At 37.6% G+C, this 23,877-nt stretch overlaps 1 protein-coding gene across 15 annotated transcripts in view; it reads left to right on the top strand.

Annotated features, from left to right (window-relative positions):
* Pde4dip (phosphodiesterase 4D interacting protein) overlaps positions 1 to 23,877 on the top strand; it is a 225,299-nt gene that overhangs the window by 148,029 nt on the left and 53,393 nt on the right. For 8 of the 15 annotated variants that reach the window (XR_265041.2, XM_013509342.1, XM_013509339.1 and 5 more), the window contains exons 1-13: positions 1,623 to 2,831; positions 9,785 to 9,916; positions 10,609 to 10,728; positions 10,919 to 11,011; positions 11,152 to 11,364; positions 12,550 to 12,708; positions 13,675 to 13,788; positions 13,967 to 14,104; positions 14,828 to 15,007; positions 16,014 to 16,208; positions 18,286 to 18,453; positions 18,640 to 18,718; positions 21,953 to 22,044. Coding sequence is in view for 14 of the 15 variants with exons in the window: in XM_013509342.1 (XP_013364796.1) it covers positions 1,716 to 2,831; positions 9,785 to 9,916; positions 10,609 to 10,728; positions 10,919 to 11,011; positions 11,152 to 11,364; positions 12,550 to 12,708; positions 13,675 to 13,788; positions 13,967 to 14,104; positions 14,828 to 15,007; positions 16,014 to 16,208; positions 18,286 to 18,453; positions 18,640 to 18,718; positions 21,953 to 22,044 (2,799 nt within the window). In the remaining variant the exon portion in view is untranslated. Of the gene's footprint in view, positions 1 to 1,622; positions 2,832 to 9,784; positions 9,917 to 10,608; positions 10,729 to 10,918; positions 11,012 to 11,151; positions 11,365 to 12,549; positions 12,709 to 13,674; positions 13,789 to 13,966; positions 14,105 to 14,827; positions 15,008 to 16,013; positions 16,209 to 18,285; positions 18,454 to 18,639; positions 18,719 to 21,952; positions 22,045 to 23,877 lie in introns of those variants that run through there. The other 7 variants (XM_013509345.1, XM_013509340.1, XM_013509346.1 and 4 more) reach the window with 1 other exon arrangement.

The following is a 23,877-nucleotide window of genomic DNA, read 5'->3' as shown; positions in this document are numbered from 1 at the left end:
GTTAAAGCATTTCTTCCCAATCGTCTCATTTAATCCTTAATAAGAAGTTTGGGGTTTATTATGAGCTCTCAATAAGGCATCTGGATGTCTCCAGGCATGGGAATGTGGCTCTGCCCTGGGGATAAGGTTCACAAATATTTAAGACTACTACTGCCCTTATCCCCCAAAGCCAAGTTGGTGAAATTTAGCATTATTATAAATGGGAACCTGATGCTCTAGGGACTTGCGTGATTGCTGAAGTCATTGTTCTTCCTGTCTGGTATCTGCACGCCTCTCAAGCCAGGAAGAGAATTCCTTATCAAAATTATCTGTGACACCTACATTCTACCCAGCCCAAACTCCAGCTTCCTTCCTCTTTGTGTGGATTCCAAGTTGTCTACCTAACGGTGGGAGAACTAACAACTGTAAACTGTTAACAGGTATTAACTAAAGTGTAATTCTGATGAGGGCACAACCCCCAGCTCTCCCGACTCCTGCTCAGAAAAGCTAAGTCTTTTGTGTTGTTTGTCTACCCTCCTCAGCTCTAAAAGGACTGCAGTCTACTTAAGCTTCAAAGAGAATTCCACGACAGTCTTCTACGCCCAGGTGGCTCCATTCTCCTTCTCTTCTATTATTTAAAAAATCTTGATTAGCCAGATGCATTCACATGGTGTTTGCCGCACTCTTACTTGGGCGACTGTGACTTTGACACCCCCACCCCCCCAGCTTAAAACAGGGCAAATCCCCGAAGGTGCTAATCTTAAACCCCTCCCTCGACACTGAAGGGAAAAGCACCGCCTTCTCTTCCCTGAAATGCCCAATAGCAGTGGGAAGGGTTGACCTGGCTTCTGAAGCCCGCCTTACCTGCCCTCAGGAGTTACCAACCTTCCCCACCCTCCTCAGTGGCCTGGGGCCCTCGGGCCGGGACGCCACGGGAGGGCGAGGGGAGGCGGGGCTGCGGCGGGGCAGGGCGCGCGGCGGGGCCTCGCGGTGCTGCCGGGCTGCTCCGGCCAGGGTACGTGGCACTGCTCGAGGACAGCGGGGGAGGGGAACTCGGCTTTCGCCCCTTCGCAGCAGCCCCGGGACGTCAGGCAGGGGCGAAGCGATCACAGGCAGGATCGAGGCACAGTGCTGGCGAGATCTCAGCCGACGAAAGCGTCCCGACGCGCCCTCCACTTCGCACCCACTCGGCCCGCACCCCGCGGCCAGGTCCGCATTCGGCCGCCCGCAGCGGTGACCGGATAGTGCCCGGGGACAGCTGGCAGCCCGCATGCGCAGAACAGGAGCCGCGGGCGGACTACAGCTCCCAGAGGAGCCTCCCCGGGCTGCGGGCGCCCGGCCGCCGGCGCCATCTTGAAATCTGATGCTCTGTCTCCCGGCTTTGCGTCAGCCTCGGGCGGCCGCGGGAGTCCGAAAAACCCAGCCTGCTTCCCTGGGAAGACGCCTAGGACGCGACGGCTGGCGGGGAAGACAGCTGTGAGAGGCATGGCAAGGTCCGAGCGCAGCTCGCGCCGCGGTCCCTGAGCATCCCCGGGAGGCGACTCTGCGCCCGCGCCCGGCCCGAGGGGCGGGGCTGACGCCGTGGTACCCGGCGGCGCGCGGGGCCGAGGCGCCCTGCAGAGTGGGCACCCCTCCGGGCGCTGTCGCTGGCTGGGGGCCGCCGAGGCGGGGGCCGGGCCGCAACCCAGAGCCCGTGCGCGGTCACCCGGCAGCCTCGGCCGCCGCTGGAAGCGAAGATGAAGGAGATTTGTAGAATTTGTGCCCGGGAGCTGTGTGGAAACCAGCGGCGCTGGATCTTCCACACGGCGTCCAAGCTCAACCTCCAGGTTCTGCTTTCGCATGTCCTGGGCAAAGATGTCTCTCGCGATGGCAAAGCCGAATTTGCCTGCAGCAAGTGTGCTTTCATGCTCGATCGGATCTATCGTTTTGACACCGTTATCGCCCGCATTGAAGCCCTTTCTATCGAGCGCTTGCAGAAACTGCTCCTGGAGAAGGATCGCCTCAAGTTCTGCATCGCCAGCATGTATCGGAAGAATAACGATGACTCTGGCGCGGAGACCAAGGCGGGGAGTGGGACGGTTGACATTTCCGGCTTACCCGATGTGAGGTACTCTGCACTGCTCCAGGAAGACTTCGCCTATTCGGGGTTTGAGTGCTGGGTGGAAAATGAGGATCAGATGCAGGAGCCTCACAGCTGCCATGCTTCAGAAGGCCCTAGCAACCGACCCAGGAGATGTCGAGGTTGTGCAGCTTTGCGGGTTGCTGATTCTGACTATGAAGCTATTTGTAAGGTGCCTCGGAAAGTAGCCAGAAGTATTTCCTGTGGGCCTTCTAGCAGGTGGTCTACCAGCATTTGCACTGAAGAACCTGCATTGTCCGAGATTGGGCCCCCGGACTTAGCAAGCACGAAGATGCCCCCAGATGGAGAAAGCATGGAGGAAGGAACACCGGGTTCCTCTGTGGAGTCTTTGGACGCGAGTGCCCAGGCGAGTCCTCCTCAGCAGAAGGAGGAGGAAACTGAGAGAAGCGCGAAAGAACTTGTGAAATGTGACTTTTGTTCAGATGAACAGCCTCCACAGCATATGTGTAATCATAAGTTGGAGTTAGCTCTTAACATGATTAAAAGTCTTGATTATAAGCCTATCCAGAGCCCCCGGGGGAGCAGGCTTCCTATTCCAGTGAAATCCAGTCCATCTGGAACCAAGCCTGGCCATAGTATGACAGATGGAGTTTGTTCCACTTTCCTTAACAGGGCTTTGAACAAGACACCTCTGAGTTATCCCTTGGAGATTTCAGACCTTCAGGAGCTGTGGGATGATCTCTGTGAAGAGTATTTGCCACTCCGGCTTCAGGTATATCAGATGGCTTCACCGTGCTTTTCTAATTAGAGCGAGCTGGCCCTCAGGCTTCACAGGATTTCACATGATTTCTTTCTGTCTAGATTTGAGAAAATGAATCATTGAGCCCATTTTGACTATCATTTCCTTTTCTGTCTCGTTTAGTTAAATCATTTACACTCAGATAATTTGTTTTTTACAATTGTGTTTGTAATGTTACCAATTGGGTTTCCTGTTATCGAAATTGTCTACCTTTTAAGGCAAACAGTTTCCCAGTTCATTTTTCTCGTATAAAAAGAAGACATTTAATTTCATTACTAGCACTAGAACTTTGCCTCTTGCCACCTTTTCATTTTCCCCTCCTATTTGTTTTAGTTTTAGACTTATAATTTCTCCTCTGGCGTTCTATAAGGAAGTTGTCTAGTTCTTGCAGCATTAAACCTCCCATTCCCAGAATGCAGCAAAATAATTAAAACATAAGGTAAAAGTTTGGGGAAAACCTACTATTCACCAGTAAAGCCCTATGACTTCTGGACATTATTATAATGAATATATCATTTGAGGATTAATGGTGATTTATTCATAGAAGAGTCTTAGGAATTCAAACAACATCACTGAAAATGTTAAGATGAAAACTGTATGGCTAGTTTTTCTTATAAACTCTATTAGAATATATTTGGTATTAAGAGTCACCCATTATTCTTTTTTCACCCAAATAGTCACCCATTACACTTTTTGCTTTCTTTGTTTTATGAACATATAATAACAAGATGAGAGAATAACAATAGTTAGTACACTGTGTATCATTTTCAAAATAAAGTGCAAGACATAAACCATAAACTTTCTTACAAAAAAGAAACAGACGAACTAAGATAAATTGGGAGTATAAATGAAACAAATTAGCATATATGTTGAAGTATTTTTGAAACAACAGAATATGTAATTTGGAGAAATATTTGAACTTCTCCCTACTTCCTATTTATCTCTCTTCTATTTTGCTCTGTTTTCTTAATGACTAGAGAATTGCATTTGGTCCTAGTTTGAACTCATTTCTGTCCGATTGATTACAGACCACCGTTCTAAATTCATCTATATAAAGGGACCTGACAGATGCTGTTTTGTTTCCATATCAACAGTAAATGGTAGGTTCGACTAACTTTGAAAAACCTGGCACATTCCATTTGATACAAATTATTTAGTGGTACCATTGTAAAGGTGGACAATATAGAAGGTATTTTGGAGAAGTCTGGTACTGATAAACCTAATTTCAGAAATTTAGAGCTTCATAATATGAAATTGTTGATTGTCACATGAAATTTTTGACAAATATTTCTATTGTATATAAACTTGGTATCACTATAAAAATTTAAACAGAAAATAGGAAGCCAGTACTATAGAGCAGGTATAAACTATGGTAACTATAACTGTAGTCAAGTCCCTTTACCTCACTAACTTTGGACATTAGAACTTTAAAATAATAGAATTTGACCTATTTGCTGTCACTTGGCTTACATTTTGTAGAATAATAAAACACTAAGATGAAGGAGAAAATAACATTCAACTTCAAGAAACGTTTCATTACTATGCTATGTTCTGTAATAATTGAGGATGTAGGAGAACAGATAATAAATTGGGCACAAAATGTTTGTAAATAAAATATATATTTTAGTCTGGGCACTTGATCTGTAAATAAAATATATATTTTAATCTGGGCACTTGATCTGTAAATAAAATATATATTTTAATCTGGGCACTTGATTTGTAAATAAAATATATATTTTAGTCTGGGCACTTGATCTGTTTACATCTGACAGCCTTTTAAGCTCCTTAAGAGCTATTATGCTATAGGACAAAGCCCCAGCTAGGTGACCTAGACATATTGGTTGTTTTTTTGTTTTTTGGGGTGTTTTGTTTTTAGTTCATAGAAAAAAACAGGGTGAAAGAAAAATTTTTCTTTAGTTAAATTATACTACAAATCGGAAGAGAACCTGTTATTCTAAAAGATGAGATTGTTCTGTTAGGTGATTTTGATTCCTTTGTTTAATCCTTCACCTCCCTCATCGTATGTACTGTTAGCTATCGATATAAGGATTCTTCCTGATTGCTTGCCTTTCCTGTGTTTCCCTTCCTTCTTCCCTTCTCTCCTTTGTTCCTTTTTTGTTTTCTGTTTTGCTTTGCCCTTTCTTCCTTCCTCCTTCCTTCCTTCTTTCTCTTATATTAAAGAATAGTATGTATTTCTCCTGGTTGCTGCTTTTCTGATATTGTGCAAAATTATTTATTTGCCTTCAGTAAAATTTATGTCTAAAGACCCAAGGCTTTTCAGATACAATAAAGAAAGGTTTGAAGCCTTATTCTATAACTTCCTTCTGTATTATCTGGCCCCAAAGTAGAAGAACTATGGTAGCAGGCATGTGGTCCCTTAGTAAACAGCAAGTCAGAGAAACCTGGCCCATTCCCTTCTAAAGTCAAAGAGCAGATCTTTGCTTCCAGCTTTGCAATGCCAATGTCTGGTCGTTTGTCATTGTAATAAAACATCCCCCTCATAGTTTAGCGGTATTAAGTCATTTAGGCGTTTGGAAAGTGTAGCCATTAGTACTGCTCATAGACTAGGCCTTTAGTTTTACACTAGGTGACGGTTCTTGTTTGTCTTCTATTAAAACAGAATGAAAAATTACCACAGTTTGAGATCTGTGACTCACTGTTGTGAGGACTAGATCAAGCCAAGAAAATACTGTTAACTGAAAAGACCTAGATAACTTACAGTCCAACATTAGGCCTCAAAGAAATTCCCTTTTTCTGATGCTGGGTCAAAACTGACTTAGTATAAATTACATTATCATAACGACGTGATCTTAGTAGCTAAAAATCTGAGGAATAACACTAGTTCTACCAAATAAAGATTACTGATTTTAGGCTCTAATGATTGGTTTATGTACTTTGTACTTCACAATTCATTATGATTTCTTGACTCACTGTAACTAAGTGCTCTTTTGCCAGACCGCTATTTGAAAGGACATTTTTCTGATATATAAAATAATAAATTATTGTAAATGAAGAAACAAACATCATCCAGCTTTTAAATTAATGCATTATATTGGTGGAATTAGTCTTCCTATGACTTCATGGTAAGATGTGTGCAAATAAGATCCAGGTTCATAATATACTTTGCTGTGGCACTCTATGGCTTTAAAATTACTGTTCTTATGTATGTGTGTATGTGTGTTCACATGTATTCGTGTGTATATGATCTTATATCTAAGAGAGTGAGGGATCAGAACATTGGACAGGGAATTGGGGGACAGACCTTTTTGTTTTTAGTCTTATTCATTTATTCATTCAACAAAAACTTTTGATCCTGAAGTGTTCCTGGCATGGTAAGAAGTGGGTTTATACAAATAAAAGATACCAATTTGAGTGCATTCAGTTTAATTGAATCCTTTTCCCTATTTCCTGTGTAAACTAGGACAAATTACTTACCTTCTGTAAGTTTGTTTCCTTGTATGTATAATGGAATAGGAGCAGCTGGTTAGTTTATAAATTTTCCTTCACAGCACTGATTCTTTGGTTTGAAGTAAATGAATAAGTATGTCTGCCTTGCCTCCCATTTTAATCATGAAGCTATTTTATTTAATTTTGCTTGTTATAGTTTAAATTTCAAAATATTTTATAGTAGATGTTATAGAAAATGTATTTTACATTGATGAAGTAAGTAAAATGCCATTTTATAGAGAATGTTTTACCATTATATTAATGATAAATTTATCAGTCAGATTTATAAATATCTATTAAAACCATTCTATCTCTCAATGGTGTGATACAATTCACATTATTTCAAGGGCTTCCTTTATGCTCATAACAACAAATATCTTAAGTAATTTTTCTAGGAATCAGTATCCTTTTCTTTCTCTCTCCCACCATCTAGTCTGCCAGCAACTCTTGTTAACTGTACTTTCAAAACACATCCAAATCCATCCACTTATTCCTTCTCCATTACCACCACTAATAACCAAAGCTTCAGTTATCTTTCACTTGCCCTCACTAGCTTCCTCACTGACCTCTCTATTTCTGCTCCTGGTTCCCACAGATCATCATCCAAGAGCAGCTGGAGTCATCTTTTGAAAATTCATATATATGATTTCTATTTATTTTTGTTTTGTTTTGCCTTTTTGAGACAGGGTTGTGCTATGGAGTTCAGACGGACCTTGATCTCATTTTGTAACCCAGCTGACCTTGTACTCACAGTCATCCTCCTGCCTCAGCCTCCAGAGTAGTGGGATTACAGGCGTGCGCCACCATGCCCAGATGATTTCTTTCTTTCTATCTATCTATTTATTTATTAATTTTAAGAGAATTTAAAAAACAAATACCCTACAGAATTTCAAACCAAGATAGGAAATTAACAATGGTTATTATATTGCATATTGTTATCTTCAAAGTAGTTGCTCAGATATAGGCATGTAAGATTGATCAAACAATATAAACACTAACTGTTCCTTTCAATGAACTAATAGAAATTAGTAGTACAATTAGCTATCTTGCATGTGTGTGTGCATATATATATGTATTTTTATATATATATATATATATATATACACACACACGTTCTTTTCTCCTTTCCCCCATCCCAGTTGATTTCTGTTTAAAAACACTGCAATCCATTCTTATTTCAATTAGAATGAAATCTGATTTTTTTAGCTCTGCTGTATGAGGATTGTGTATGACCTCACCCCTGTCTACCTTTCTACTTTGTTTCACTGTGCCCTTTTACCCATTTCACTCTTGCCCTGAGCTATCCAGTAAACCAGCCTCCAGCTAGCTTTATGTTACTATTTAGCACTTGAAATGTGGTTAGTTCAAATTGAGATGTGCTGTGAGTATAAAATATGTAGTACCTTGAATTTTAGAAAAAAACTAAGTAGTTTTTATATTCATTACATATTTGTAATATTTCTGGATGTATTAAAATATCAGAATTAAATGCATTTATTTTTTAATCATCCTGTGAAGCTACTAGAAAGTTAAAAATTATACACATGGCTCACGTGGCATTTCACTTGGAAAATGTCCTTCCACAACATAGTCCTTTCTCAGATTCCATTAGCTCTTGCCTCTGTCAGGTTGATCCTTTGCTGGTCTTTGTAGGGCTGGCTCCATTTCATTCAGATCTCCATTTAAATGCTATCTCATGCAGACTTTCCGCTGATCAGTATGGTGTAACTTAAGCAGCCACTCTCTGTAATGCTTTCCTATTTAACTGCAGAGAGCTCATCACTATTTTACATCGTATGTATTTGTTTTTGTATTATGTTTGAACAGAATAATGACTTTGTTTGACCTCCAGTGCTTCATCTCTAGAACAGTGCCTACCATAGAGCACTGGCCAGGTACATATTGAGAGACAGAATGAATGAAATTAATGGTTGCTGTACTAGTAAATGGTACTCAGTAGACATAAGAAAGACCAATGAGTCCTTTTCACTCACATTTCTGTGTAAATAAGCAGTGAGGTCTAGGCTCTAGAGGATGATGTCAGAACTCTAGGTTCTTTTACAAGCTGTTCCATCAGCTTGTCAAAATCTTCATGATTATTTTCATTTCCTGGCAGTACTCTGTAATATTTCTTAATACCACTTTCCTATTTTTGCCTTTTAGAATTTTGAAATTTTTGAGTTGCCAAATAGTATAGTAGGGGAAAACAGACTTTACTAGCTTTTCGGAAATAGGAATGGACTTATAAAGAGGACAACAGAATATCCAGCTTTGCTTAGGATAGTTATACTTGTTATCCTGATATAATTATTACATGTGCCCTTTCAAGTCCTAAAAGTGGTTTGATGTGATTGATAATAAATTATATGGTTACTGTAAAGGTAATAGAGGTCAGTATTTTGTATCCATTAGCACACTCTACTCCTATCCCTCTTTTTAGATTTGGGGTAATTTCTTTTCCTTCAGATCAGATGCAGGGCTTACACATTCCTCTGTGCTCAACCACCAAGCTTTACCCCCAGGCCCTATCCAGGGTAATAGTTTGTCTCTTCCAAGAGCCTTTCCCGTGTTCCTGTTGAAATCAGTGGGAGCATTTCCATAGTATAAGAGAAGTACAGAGAATTCCCATATACCCCTTACCCAGATTTACTAGTTGCTGATATTTTGTACATTGTTTTACCATTTTTACTTTGCTCTAAGAACATTATCAGTATCATTGTGGTACTGGGGGTTAAATCCAGGGCCTTTGTGTTAAACTACATCCCCACCCCATTTTAAATTACTGAGTCACTAAGTTTCTCAGGCTGGGGTCAAACTTGTGTTCTTCCTGCCTCAGCCTCCCAGAGTGCTGGTATTACAGATGAGCACCATCATACCTTGCTTTTTAAATTCCTGAACCATGCAAGAATTAGCTGTAGCTATTATACAACTTTATTGTAAATACTTCTGCATATATTTCCTGAACCCATGGACATCTTTCACCAACTACAGTATAGTTAACAAATTTAAGAAATTTAATGTTGATAAAGTAGTATTATCTAATACATAGTCCATATTCAAAATCAGCCAGTTTTTCCTGTAATATGAGTAAGCATTTTGGAAGAAAGGTAACTGGAATAATGTCTAACTTCTTTTCAAAGTTTAATCCATATGCATTTTCAATTCTCTGATTAAAAACAGTATAAAGCAAACATTTAATCATTATAAGCATTTCCTTATTAAAACTTCCTCTTCTCTTCACCCCCACCTTCTCTTTAGCCTTGGATTAGGTGCTGTTGTGCGAGTGGGTTAGAAAGCATACTAAGGGTAGAGGTGAATCAGTCCTCTTACCAAGGAACAGGACTATTTCAGCAAGTCATAATGATAAAAATTGGTGCACAGCTCTGCTTTTCTAAATCTTGGGCAAAGCTATAGACATTTAAACATAAAACTTACTGTTGACTGCATTTAACTCAACTTGTCTTTTTGCTTTTTTATAGTCAGTGCCCGAAGAGTTACTCAGACAACAAATGCAGAATTCAAATGAGACCACTACAAGTGCGCAGTCTGTATCTGACTCCCATTTGGCAGCACTTCAAGAAAAAATCCAGCAAACAGAGGCCACCAACAAGGTACAATCAGTACTGTGCACTTGAAGTTTTCCTGAGGATGTGACCGGCTCTGTCCTGAGTGTTACACTGAGTAGGACTTGGGAGATGATAGCTGTGGACTCAGTGCTTTACAGAATATTTCCCTCAAAACTATAGTTCTTTCCTCTCTCATGTAGATTTTAGCTGTATATTCATGGGTCAGAATTTCTGGTGTTTTTGGTTGTTTGATTAAAACTTGTATGCAGTCTTAATTGTGTAAGGCACCAAGACAGGAAGTTTTTGATTATGACTTTAGCTTAACTTCTCACTTGTGGATTATAACATTTACTTAGAAAAAAATTAACAATCTAGGATGCTAAGCTTCTGGCTTTGTGTGCTCATGTAGTATACTGTTCTATGCTAGTTAGCTAAAGCTTCTTGAGCTTATGTAAAGGATCTACAGTGACTCATGTGAATAGCTCCATCATAGAGAAAGCACAGTGAGTGAGAATTGAGTCCACAAGTATTGAAGGAAGTATCTCATATTTCCTATTACTTTCTCTTTTTGGTTGGCTGAAAACTTAAATGGTTACTGTATGTAGAAAAAAATAACAAGGCAATGTTTCCTAAGGAGTTCGTCAAATTATAGATTGGAGAAAGGACTTTTGGTTGCATTTAGGGTTAAAACATATCATTTCACCCAACAAACCTTTTTGCTGTTGTTCTGAATTCAGATTCTTCAAGACAAACTGCACGAAATGAGCTGTGAACTAAAATATGCTCAGGAGTCATCTCAAAAGCAAGATAGCACAATTCAAAACCTCAAGGAAACTCTGAAAAGCAGGGAAAGTGAGGTAAAACATTTAGGAGTCACAGACCTGTGAAGAAATGATTTGTTCCATGAATGTAGATGAATATTCTATATTTTGTAGAAATTAATTATTGGCATAATAACAAATATCAACTGGGAAAAGTTTGGGCACAAATAATGGGATTTATTTTCAGTTTACTAACATGCTTGGTGTTTGCACTCTTTTTTTTTAGACTGAGGAGTTGTACCAGGTGATTGAAAGCCAAAATGACACAATGGCAAAGCTTCGAGAAATGCTGCACCAAAGCCAGCTCGGACAACTTCATGTATGTGAGGGTCACAGAGAGAGGGGAAACTGCAGTTGGGCATGTGTCTTTCTCAGCTGCAGTCTTAATTTTGTGTTCATAGTCCTTTCGGTACTTGGTTTTTGCTGTTCTTGTCATTATGATTTCTGCTGTCTTCTCAGACCTCTGAGGGTACCTCTCAAGCTCAGCAACAGGTGGCTCTGCTTGATCTTCAGAGTGCTTTATTCTGCAGCCAGCTTGAAATACAGAAACTGCAGAGGTCAGTAAGACAGAAGGAACGCCAGCTGGCCGATGCCAAGCGATGTGTGCAGTTTGTGGAGGCTGCAACACATGAGAGAGAAAAGCAGAAGGAGGCTTCTTGGAAACATAACCAGGTAAATCATTAACCATTTTGTAGCCCTCAGTGCTGACTTTGCCCTGACAATTGCTTTTTATCAGGACAGTTGGTTTTGAACTGGAACCCTTGATTACAGTATTTACTGAATCGGAGTATAATTCACTGCAATATTTGTTAGCTTGTTTCATTTGTTGAATATTGGCCTGTGTCCTGAAAATTCAATGGAAAATACCACAGGCTCTTTCCTCTTAAGTTACTTGTAATTTAGTATGAGAAATGGTCACATGACCAGAATTAGAGTATGGTTAATACTAGAGAGTTATGCTTAGGGTTCTAAAGGAATCTCTGGGTGGGGCTGAGAAAGGGAATCAAGGAAAGCGTCATGAAAGACACAGTATCTCAGGTTATTCTGGAAGGGTGGGGTAAAAGTGAGCTGTACAGAAAAGTGAGCAAGAATGTCCAGGTCAAAGGAATGATACACACAATTAGCCATGTGATTTTTAAGAATATGCATAATTTAAAAATTGTTCCTTTATCTTGTTATCTTACAGCATATGGCTTTTTTCCTTTGCCTGTAAAATACTCAGATTTAAAACTAATTTTTGAAGCGTCTCCTTTGTTTAATACTTTGAAGGTTAAATATTATTCCTGAATTCCCCTAGAAATATTAAAATTTTCGTGATTTGGAGGGTTGAGGAGTGATGGAAGGATGAGAATGGAAATAATTCTTAACTTTTTGTTGTATACTTAAAGGAAACATGTCCTAAATTTTAATTGACAAATATTTTGGAGAGTATCTAAAGTAACAGTTTAAAAATTACTGATTTTATTATTAGAAAAATACTGCATATGGCAAATTAAGAAAATGAATTGATAGAGCCTTCATGAGTTCTTTAGAAAAGATGGCAGAAATAGTCTACCCTTAAGCTTATTTTAAAGGATTTAGGTTTATAGTAGAGCAGAGCCCTGCTTAGTAGAGCTATTTTTTTAACAAAAAAAATAAGTATTGATCTATAAATCAAACTTATTTCCTACCACCATTCACAGTTTTTATAATTTCCTATATTCAGCTCCAGCTAATATGTAATATTTCTGTGGCAATTTTAATGATGTTGCTTTCTAGTTCTTTATATTTCGTTATGTCTTGAAAGTTTTAAGATCTCTATATCTAATGACCAAATGAAATTTTAGATTGCTTTAAAAAGTGAATGTTTCAATTCAGGAATTGCGAAAAGCATTGCAGCATTTACAGGGAGAATTGCAGAATAAGAACCAACAGCTTCGTACCCTGGAGGCTGAAAAATACAATGAGATTCGAACACAGGAGCAAAACATTGAACATTTAAACTGTAGTCTGAGTCATAAAGAGCAATTGCTTCAGGTGAGTTTACATGATCTCAATAAAAGCTCTGACATTTCTGTTCATATATCCTTAAGGTGTTAATCACTTGTGTTGAATATTTGCTACAAGTAGAACATTGAGTGGTGGAAATCAGGAAGATTAAAAAAACAGAAAATATAATCCATGAATAAGATGCTGATCAGTAAGTAAGAAACAATACAAATAGGCTGGAAAGACAAACAGTATTCAACAAATGGTTACTAAGTACCTTTGTGAATCAAACACTGTACTACAATAGGGATTGGGAAGACAAAGAGATTTGGCTACTTCTGTCAGTCTAGTAGGACATGACATTGGTATAAACTTTCATAGAGTTAAGTGCTAGAATGAAAGTTTTAGGGTGAAATGGAGCACTAAGAAGAGTAATCAGTTTTGCCTACTACTCTAAATTTTACATAAAATCCCTTACATTTTGCTGAGTGCATCATTTTTTCATAGCATATATATATTGTGTATGTTTTTTTTCCTCTCTGACGGATAATATATCATCACCATCTCTACCTTTGGGAAGTCTTAGTTATTTAAGATTGGTGGCAGATATTATCTCCTTTGTAAGGTCTTTACTGACACTTTTAGGCCAAGTCAGGTAACACACCCTATATTCTTTTTTTTTACCCGGTACCAGGAATCAAACTCAAGACCTCACGCTTGCCAGGCAGGCGCTGTGCTGCTGAGCTAAATCTCCAGCCCCCAAACCCTGTATTCTTAAAGCTGGCTCATGTGCATGGTAGTGTGTGACTAAATTGTTAATTTTATGTATTATGTAAATTGAATATTGCAGGCTAGCTAACAATTTACATGTCTCTTATCTCTGCTAGACTTGTTTCCCCTGAGAAAAATGATCATTCTTGTTTTTATTCTGAATAACAACGTAGTTGGCAAAATATAGGAATTCAGTTAGTACTGGATAAGTAAAGAGAAGAAAATATTTTTTGGACTTATTAGGAATTTCAGGAGCTCCTACAGTATCGAGATAATTCAGACAAAACTCTTGAAGCAAATGAAATGTTGCTTGAGAAACTTCGGCAGCGAATACAAGACAGGGCTGTTGCTCTAGAGGTATGTAGCATAACTTTATTCACTATGCTCTTTCTACATAGATATATTAAAATTTATGTCTACTTAATTTTTGCTTTGGGGTTTTGGTTTTCTATTCCTTCACATTTCGAATTTTATTGAAGAAGGGTGATGAGGATGGTGAATCTTTTGAAGTTCAGGACCTTTATTTTCCTTACAGCGGGCTATAGATGAAAAGTTCTGTGCTCTCGAAGAGAAAGACAAAGAGCTGCGTCAGCTTCATCTTGCTGTGAGAGAGCGAGATCATGACTTAGAGAGACTCCGTGGTGTCCTCTCCTCCAACGAAGCTACCATGCAAGTAAGAGCAAAATTATCATTGATTGATATTTCTCTTTTACTTACATTCTAAGCTTGAAGCATCAGCCTCCTCCCTCATTTTCTGAAAGCCAGAGTATTTTCTTTTATAAGAAAAAAAATACAAATAAAAAATAGTATTCACGAATTCCATCATTGTAGTCTTGGAAGTGAGAGATTTTACCACTTCTGTTTTCATTGATATTATGAACTTTGTAGGGAGAAGCAATGAATATTGATATCTAGTTCCATAATCCTAGTTTATTTCTAATCTTTTTCTATAGATACACACCCCCACTTATATACCTTTTATATACTCATTGCCTGGGTGCAACTGTTGTGTTTTTCTCATTAATATATACATGTCCATGTAATGGCATGATTAGAGTACTTATTTTATTAGTATTTACCATAGATTTTTTTGCATACTTGCTATAGACTTATGTAAGTAACTATCTGTCAATTTTTAAAGAAGTCATTTGCTTTCTCTGTAGAGAGTAATTCTTCCAAAGTGCTTCATTTTATCATATACTTACATTTTTCTCTCCACAAACTAGATAAAAATTTCTAAAATTACAAAATAGATTGGTATGGTAGATTAGATGCTCAATTTTTGCCTCTTGCAAAAAAGTTGATAGGTGATAATTTACAAGTATATCTGGTCTATTGTGTCTCCTGAGGAACATGGGTATGCCTTGACTTATGGTTGCTCTCTTTGTGACTGTAGAGCATGGAGAGTCTCTTGAGGGCCAAAGGCCTAGAGGTGGAACAGTTAACCGCTACCTGTCAGAACCTCCAGTGGCTGAAAGAAGAAATGGAAACCAAGTTTGGCCATTGGCAGAAGGAACAAGAGAGTATTATTCAGCAGTTACAGACATCTCTGCATGACAGAAACAAAGAAGTGGAGGTAAGACTTCAGTTAATTTAAATACAGTTGGCTTAGTGATTTTATAATCTTAGCCTTGAGTTAAGAATCTTGAGGTCTAGGAGACCAGTGACCCAAGTCTTTAAAAACATTTGTGTACTTGGACAAGTCATTGATTTTCACTAGAACTCGTACCCCATAAACTTGAGATGACAGTTATCTTTCTCAAAGAAGTTACATGAGGCTAGGCATGTAGCTCAGCGGCACATGCCTACCTGGCAACCACAAGGTCCTGAGTTCAATTCCCAGTACCAAAAAAAAAAAGTTATGTGAGAAATAATTAGATCTAAAAAATACATCTATAATATGATTACTAACCTTTATTATTTATAGTGCTTATGCTGGTTCAGGTACTGTTTTAAGAGCTTAATGGATATTAACTTACTGAGTCCTCCCAAGTTAATGAGGGAGATACTGTTATCCCTGTCTTACAAACAAGGAAACAGACCTCTAAAGGTAATTTGCCTCAGGTAAACATGCTTACTTTGCTAAGTAAGTGGCAAAACCCGTATTCAACCCAGACCGTATGGCTGCAGAGTTTTAACTACCACGTACTGGTGCTTACTATAAAAATAAGATCTACATTACCCTGCTGATATGGATTTTGGTTTTCTTTTTTAGCTTATCATTTCGTATTTCCAGTAAAAATTATAGTAAGGAGATAATAAATGAAATAAATGAGCTGAACATCCATTTGCTCTCATCTAACATTAATTGTTATATCCTCTGAGCAAATGGGAGAAAGGACTTATTTCAGAGAACAATATGTAAGTTTCTCTACTGTTAGTATTCATTTACTGAACATGTATTTCCAGCCTTCTGTGTCACAGGCCAGTGCTAGATCTGGGAAAACAAGCATGAATACCACTTGATATTATCCTCAAGAACTTCATAGCTCTTTCTTCTATGACAGGTCCTTATAAGCCCTTTGACATGTACTAGAAGAAATTCCTTTTTCCAGAAACTTACATTACTTTCTCTGCATTAGGATCTTAGTGCAACACTGCTCTGCAAACTTGGACCAGGACAGAGTGAAATAGCTGAGGAGCTGTGCCAGCGTCTGCAGCAAAAAGAAAGGATGCTGCAGGATCTTCTTAGTGATCGGAACAAGCACACTATGGAACATGAAATGGAGATTCAGAGCCTGCTTCAGTCTATGAGCACCAGGGAGCAGGACAGCCAAGTAAGGACTATGCCCAGACCAGAAAAGCATCACTTGTGTCATGTTATATCATTATACAGTCAACTCTGTGGTTCTTTCCTTCTATTTCCTTCTTAAAACTAGACTACAGTTTTACATCAAAATATGTAAGATTTTTTGAACACTGTTTGGAAGTATGCTTAAATAATAAATGTATTCATTAAGTTTATTATGTGCATTTGCTTTTTCTTAATGCTCTGATCATATTTTAGAGTTCTGGAGTATTTTACTTTTGTTTCTAAATTACAAAGGCTAGAGTAGTAGTTTATATTTATAGCCAAGATTTGTAAAAACTACACTTAACGTATATTCTTATTTCTTGTAAAATCCAGGTTACGTTTAGGGGAATAAAAGATCATATTTTTCAAAGGCCATGATGCGAATGAATAATCTTGCAATATTATGGGATACATTAATGTCCAAAAATGGTACATAGCTATTTAAGAAGGAAATTGTTGTTTTTTCCTCATTTTCATTTATTTTTTTCCCCTCAAGGCCAAAGGATGCTAGTTGTACTGCATTTCAGGGATCTGTGACCAGCTGTGCATCCCCCTAGTCAATTTTAGAAGAAGCTAGATTCTTACTTGCCTGTGTTGTTTAACCGTAATATTTACTATGTCTTTGTATATTATGGATGGTTATATTCTATTTTTCTAATTTTCTGGCCAGCTGAAGTTATACACATTTTGTTAGGCACATCCTGCCATGTGCCTCAGAAGTTGCTTCTAGAGCAGAAAATTTGTAGATCATTTATGTCTTTGGCAAGAAACTAACAAGGCTTTGAGTTTTCATTTTAATCTCTGATTTGAAAGAATCATGCTTATTTTATATGCAGAAGAGTCATCTGAATAGCAACACACAGGCTTCTGAGCTTCCTCCTGGAGGTAGAAATGAGGACCCAAGAATCCACATTTCTAATAAGCCTGCAGGAGATAGTGATACTGCTCGTAGACCACACTGGAGGAGCAAGGCTGAAAGCAGCACTACTAGGAAAAGTGTACCATGCTAGGTAGATAACAGATGTACTTTTTACTATAGTTTTTCCCCATAATTTTCATGGACACTTTTACTAATAAACATTAAAAATGTATTGATACCTCTAAAATTGTTACGTTTAAATCTCCAAAGAGCCTAAATTTTTATTTGTTGAAATTGGAATTTGTGTTTCTGTTAGAAATTAGAAGACCTCAGCTTTTCATTAAAAAACTAGTATTTCTCCCTTGAGTCAGTTGGTACTATGATATAGTTGATATAGTTCCAATTCGTCATTTATATCTCCAATACTTATTTTTTCCAGCTGCTATTATTAAGTGCAGAATTTCTATGCATTAATAATCACAAGTGTTCTAGATCTTTCCCTTATTGTGCCATCATCTGCCTTAGAAAACTGTGGGATTTGAAATGGAACAGGATGGCTTCAGTGATTTTGAAGTTTAGATTTCCCTGACCATGTGGTCTAATAAAGATGCTTATCTGGATAATTGATTCATTCAGTAAATATATATCAAGTGCTCATTATGTGCTGTACATTGTTCTGGGTACTTGGGAGTCAGCACTAAGTTGCCCTTAGGAAATACACATGCCAGGTGCAGGAGAGAATACAGGGAGAGAGGAAATTATTAGAGTCCCCTAATTTACTAATCTTATAGGTGAACATTTGTGCCCTTTGACCCATGAGTTTGTTCTTTTAGGTAGGAAGTGCAGGGAAGGCAAATCTGATGAGGTTATGTGAAGTCAGCAGATCATAAATATGTTTAGGTGAAGAGCAATCCATGTCAAAGAAACAGCTGAACAAAGACACCTGTTTCTCAATTTAAACCGGAATCTTGACTCTTTCGTCTGATTGAGTTCTAGCAATTACTGTTTCAGATTCTTTTATTTGCAATAGATGTCTTACAGTTTTTTCAGTGTCGAGCCTGTGAGAAACCTTGCCACTCACTTGACTGTTTTTCTTTTTAAACTGAAAGCACAAAAACTATTTCTTAGGATCCTAGTGACTTTTTATAAGTAGTTATTTTACTACAGTATCTTTCTGATGTTATTTATGATTTCTTACTAGGCTGCTTCAGAGAAGATAGTGCAAGCCCTAATGGAAAGAAATTCAGAATTACAGGCCCTGCGCCAGTATTTAGGAGGGAAAGACTTCATGATGGCCCAAGCACTCATCTCAAACCAACCAGCTCAAGTTACCTCCATCGGCCCTCATTTTGGAGAGCAGACTGACCAAGTAAGAACTATTGACTCATGTAGATTTTCATGTTGACAGCATTTTCTTCATACATATCAGTTTAATGTGTTTCAGTTTCATATGTTTAATAATTGTAATACAGGTTGTATGAGACTGTTCCAAGTCTTGTCATTATGTTCGTAATTCCTGCATTTTCCTAAATCTCCCAATTCTTCCAATTTTTAGGGGTCAATGCAAATACCCTCCAGAGATAGCACTTCACTGACTACTAAAGAGGATGCCAGCATACCCAGGTCCACATTAGGTAAGTATCAAATTTCACTTCATGAAGAAACCTTTTGTTTTTCTTTTCTTGTCTCTCTGTATTAATAGATTGGCTAATGAAAAATAAAGTCTGGATTCTCCTGAATGGCTGGAAATATGTCACTTCTAAGAATTTCCCTTACCTTGTGTTGATTAATGCTTATTGCTCTGGGTTCAGAATTTGGTTCAGGGAAACTGCATCCTAGCTCTTTTTAAATAGCTTTACCAGAATTCAGAAATGCCAGATGTAGTGCTTCCAAGCCTGGATAGCAGGGCCCATAGAACTGACAGCTTCTGGATATCTAAGGCTAGGGATGGTCCCTATAACTTTCTATCACTTATATTGAGGTATTGGAAGGGATGAGCAATATACATTGAAGCTAAGCCTTATCTAAGTGATGGTTTCAGGGCTTGAACTCTCTAAAGAGAACCGAATTCTGTGCGTGGTGGGAGCATAACTCAAGTGGATACCTTGGACTGGAATCTCTGAGACAAAGATTGGTGTTTAGGATAGCCTTAAAGAAGGTACTTCTCAGCGAGTTTTGCATGTACCAACTCATGATGATTAATAAGGTAGTGATTATAATGCTAGGAAAGGTTCTAGACTTAGGAAATCATCCTATGGTTTTTTGATTGATATTAACAATTACAGAAATTTTGTGTATATATCACAGTGTAGAATAATAGAGAATTTGAAAATCTCAAAAATTGTCATTGTGTAGTTGGAAAACTATGCTAGTTAGTCAGAGTAAAGAATGTTAATGTTGTTTAACTTACTTTATATTTGTCTTTTTAAAAATACCATACTTTTCTCCCAATTTTTTATTTTGGAAATTTTAAAACTATAGACTATAAGTGACAAAACAGAACAGTGAAAACCCATATACATTTTTATTAGGCTCTATCAGTTGTTAATATCTCTGCCAGTTGCACATTATTTCTTTACACACACACACACACACACATTTTTTCGGAACCACTGGAGTATTTCTTATAGGCACCGTGACATTTCATCCCCAGACACTTTAGTTAAGTATTTCCTAGGGACACTGTCATTCTCCTATATATCGATGTATTTATCCTCTTCAGGCAATTTGATCTTTATGTTGTCTTAGTATCTAATATACAGTCCATATTCAAAGTTCCTCTTGTCTCAATAAAATTTTCTATAGTTGTGTCCATGTCTGTACCCCTGAATGCCCCACCTCAGGGATCATACATTTGCTACAATGGCATGTCTCTGTAGTCTTCTTTGATTTAGAACAGTTTTATACCCTTTTTTTGTCTTTTGTGACATTGGGAACTTTTAAGAATCCAAGTTAATGTTCTTCAGTTTGGCTCTGATTGTTTCCTCATGGTTGGGTTCAAATTAAACATTTTTGGCAAGAACACTGTATGAGTGATGCTTTTCTCAGCACATCATATCAGTGTATATTAATTAGTTTTATCATCCTTGGTGATATTAAGCTTAGTCATTTGGTTAAGGTTACACTGTCTGAAAGATCTCATCACTGTAAAGATTTATTTTTCCCTTTATAATTAATAAGTAATCTACCAGCTGATATCTTGAGATATTGACAGTTATGTTTCCGAACAGTTAGTGGCTTTAACACCCTCTGATCTTGCCTAAACCAGCTCTTACACTAGCGATTTAGAATAATTTTTATATTTCTAAAATTTCTTCTCTATGTATTAGTAGGTAAAATTTATAAAGAGCTATTTTTCCTGTCTTCCCACCTCAATTTTGGTTCGTTTCAGTATGGATCATGTCTTAGGAAAATCATTGTATTACCTATTTCTGTTGTTGTTCTATTTGATGCCCAACTTAGGCCAATAAAAACGTCTATGAACTCTTTTTCTGTTTCCTCATCAATTTTTGAGGACTCCCATAGTTTTTGGCACATAAGATGCTATAATCATCTTTTACTTCACCTATGTCAGCTTTGCAATCAACCATTAATGGAAGAAGCTCTTTGGTTCTTTTAATAGGTGATAACATTTTGAAACTAAGATCTGAGCACATGGTGTGTTCCTTGCTATATGGGTGTCATTTGCTTCTATACCCTTTTAAGTGAACCGAATTTGCAATGAATTTTTTTAAAAATGTGTGTATATATGTGTGTGTGTTTGTGTGTGTCAGAGAAAGACAGAGAAAGAGAATATAGTTCCTGCCGGTTAAACAATACACATTCTTTTTTTCTCATTGTATATTTTTAGCTTCTTTCTCCTAACATTGATAATCCTGGTTACCTTTAACATCAATATATTTCAAAATATTTATACATTTGCACAATATACAGAAATAGTTCTAGAATTACTACATGAAAAACACTATCAACAATCAATCTGTTAAGTGAAATACTTCAGATTTCTTTTAATTCTTTCTATTCTCAGGGTATTTACCACTGAGGGTATATAGTTAAGAGCACTGAGTTCAAAAATGAGGCCAGGCTTGGTGGTGCACACCTATAGTCCCAGCACTTGAGAGGCTGAGGAAGGAGGATTGCCACAAGTCTGAGGCAGGCCAGGCCCACAAAGTGAGTTCAAAGCCAACCTGAGGGGGCTGGGGATTTAGCTCAGTGGCACAGTACCTACCTGGCAAGTGCAAGGTCATGAGTTTGATTCCTCGTACTGGAAAAAAAAAAAAAAAAAAACAAAGCCAATCTGAGCTACATAGTGAGACTCTGTCTCAAAACAAACAACAACAAAAACACAAAAATTATTTGGGTTGATTATCTCCTTCATTATAGCAAGTATTTAATGCAATTAAAAAATCAAATATATAGAAAAGTATACTCAGAAATCCCAGCTTCTTCTCTGCCTTTACTTTTCTCTTGCAGGTTACCAGTTTCATTTCTGCGTTATCCTCCCTGTGTGTTTTTTTTTCAAACATAAGCAGATGAACCATATATGTGGATATGTAATGTGTATATGTATGTTTCCCCCTTTTCCTAATAGATAATTCTTTTGAATTAGCTTGTTTTACTTAGACATATCTTCAAATCACTCCATATGTTTGTAAACACCTTCCTCATTCTTTTTTACAGCTCCATAGTCTATTGTGCAAATATACTGTAGTTGATTTCATCTTTTCTGAATAGTATGTAAATTGATTGCAGTATTTTGCTATTATAAATAATGCTACAAAAAAGAGTACATAGATATTTCTTAACTGCTAGGATATATTCTCATCATGTGTTTAGTAATTAAAACAAAGACTACATGTTCATTTTAGGAGACTTGGACACAGTTGCAGAGCTGGAGAAAGAACTGAGCAATGCCAAAGAGGAACTTGAACTCATGGCTAAAAAAGAAAGAGAAAGTCAGGTGAGTTTTCTAGTCAAGGATAACTTCTAAATACTTTTTTTCTTTCAAAATAGTTTATATTTATATTCTTCAGGTATAATAATCTGACCCCAAATGCAAGGTATACCTTTTTTTCTTTTTGGAGAAACATATAAATCATTTTATATATTTTTTCTCAATAAGATGCTCTTGGGGTTTTTTTGTTTATGTTTATTATTATTATTGTTATTATTATTATTATTATCATTATTATTATTATTTGGTCTTTTTGAGACAGGGTCTCACTATGCAGTTCAGGATGGCCTTGAGCTTACTTTGTAGCCCAGGCTGGTCCTGGACTCACAGTGATCCTTCTGCCACAGCCTCCTGAGTGCTGGGATTATAGGTGTCTGCCACCATGCCAGTCCTGTTTTGTTATTATTTTAAAGAGAAAAGAATAAAAACCAAATAACAAAAGCAAAAACAAAACAACACAAAAACTATAAAAGTGATACAAAATTTCAGAACAAGATAGGAAATCAATGGTTGTTGTATTCCCTATTATTAGCTTTAAAGTAGATGCTCAGATTACCAGATATAGGTATGCAAGGTTGATCAAACAAGTAAGCATTAACTGTTCCTTTCAATAAACCAATAGTAATTAGTAGTACAATTATCTTAGCTATCTTGTATACACACACACACATACATATATTTTTCCCATCCTTCTTTCTTTTCTCCTCTCCCTCATCCCAGTTATTCTTTCCTATTGAGCGGTTTCTTTCCCTTTCACAATATCTGTTGTACCTCTCAGTTTTATTTACCCTTTCAGGTACTTACACTAGGGAGACAATACAATGTTTACACATGCGGGTCTGATTTATTTCACTTATGAGTATGGTCTCTAGTTGCATCCATTTACCTATAAAAGCCTCAAGTTTATCTTTCTTTATAGCTGAGTAATGCTCCATTGTATAAAAATACCACATTTTTCTTATCCACTTCTCAGTTGTTGGGCATTTGGATTGTTTCCAAGATTTTGCTATGCCAAACTGTACTGCTATAAACATGGGTGCACACATATCACTGTGGTATGATGTTTTTAATTCTTCTGGGAAAAATACCCAGAAGGAGAATAGCTGGGTTGAATGGGACCTCTAATCCTAATTTTTTGAGGAATCTCCAGACTGATTTCCAAAGTGGCTGCACCAGTCTACACTCCCACCAACAGTGGAGAAGGGTTTCTTTTTCTCCACAGCCCCTCCAGCATTTGTTGTTGGTTGATTTCTTGATAATAGCCATTCTTACTGGGGTGAGATGATATCTCAGCGTTGTTTTAATTTGCATCTCTTGGGTGACCAATGATGTTGAACATTTTTTTATGTATTTATTTACCATTTGTATTTCTTCATCTGAGAAGTGTGTATCATCTCAGATGCCCATTTTTGGATTGGGTCTTTGAATTTGGGGGTTTGAATTTTTTCAGTTCTTTATATGTTCTAGATGTAAGTCCTTTGTCTAGGGACAATTAGCTAAAATGTTTTCCCACTCTGTGGGTTATCTTCATTCTATTGGTGATTTCTTTTGAAGTACAAAAGCTTTTTATTTTATTTTATTTATTTATTTATTTCCAGTACCGGGAATCGAACTCACGACCTTGTGCTTGCCAGGCAGGCACTGTGCCGCTGAGCTAAATCCCCAGCCCCACAAAAGCTTTTTAATGGGGTGAGATTTTTGTTTCCATAAGTTGGGATCCTTAAAACTTTTTAAGTACTAAAAAAACAGTTATCTACCTATTATTAACTGGAATAACAATTTAAAGCATTTATGAAAAATAGAAGTACTTATACTTGCTGTCTAGAATTATGGTAGTGG

Source organism: Chinchilla lanigera, unplaced genomic scaffold (assembly GCF_000276665.1).
Source record: "Chinchilla lanigera isolate Chin_1 unplaced genomic scaffold, ChiLan1.0 scaffold00167, whole genome shotgun sequence".
Classification (NCBI taxonomy): Eukaryota; Metazoa; Chordata; class Mammalia; order Rodentia; family Chinchillidae; genus Chinchilla; species Chinchilla lanigera.
Note: the sequence above shows the minus strand (reverse complement) of the source record. Positions and strands in the feature narration are given on the sequence as shown.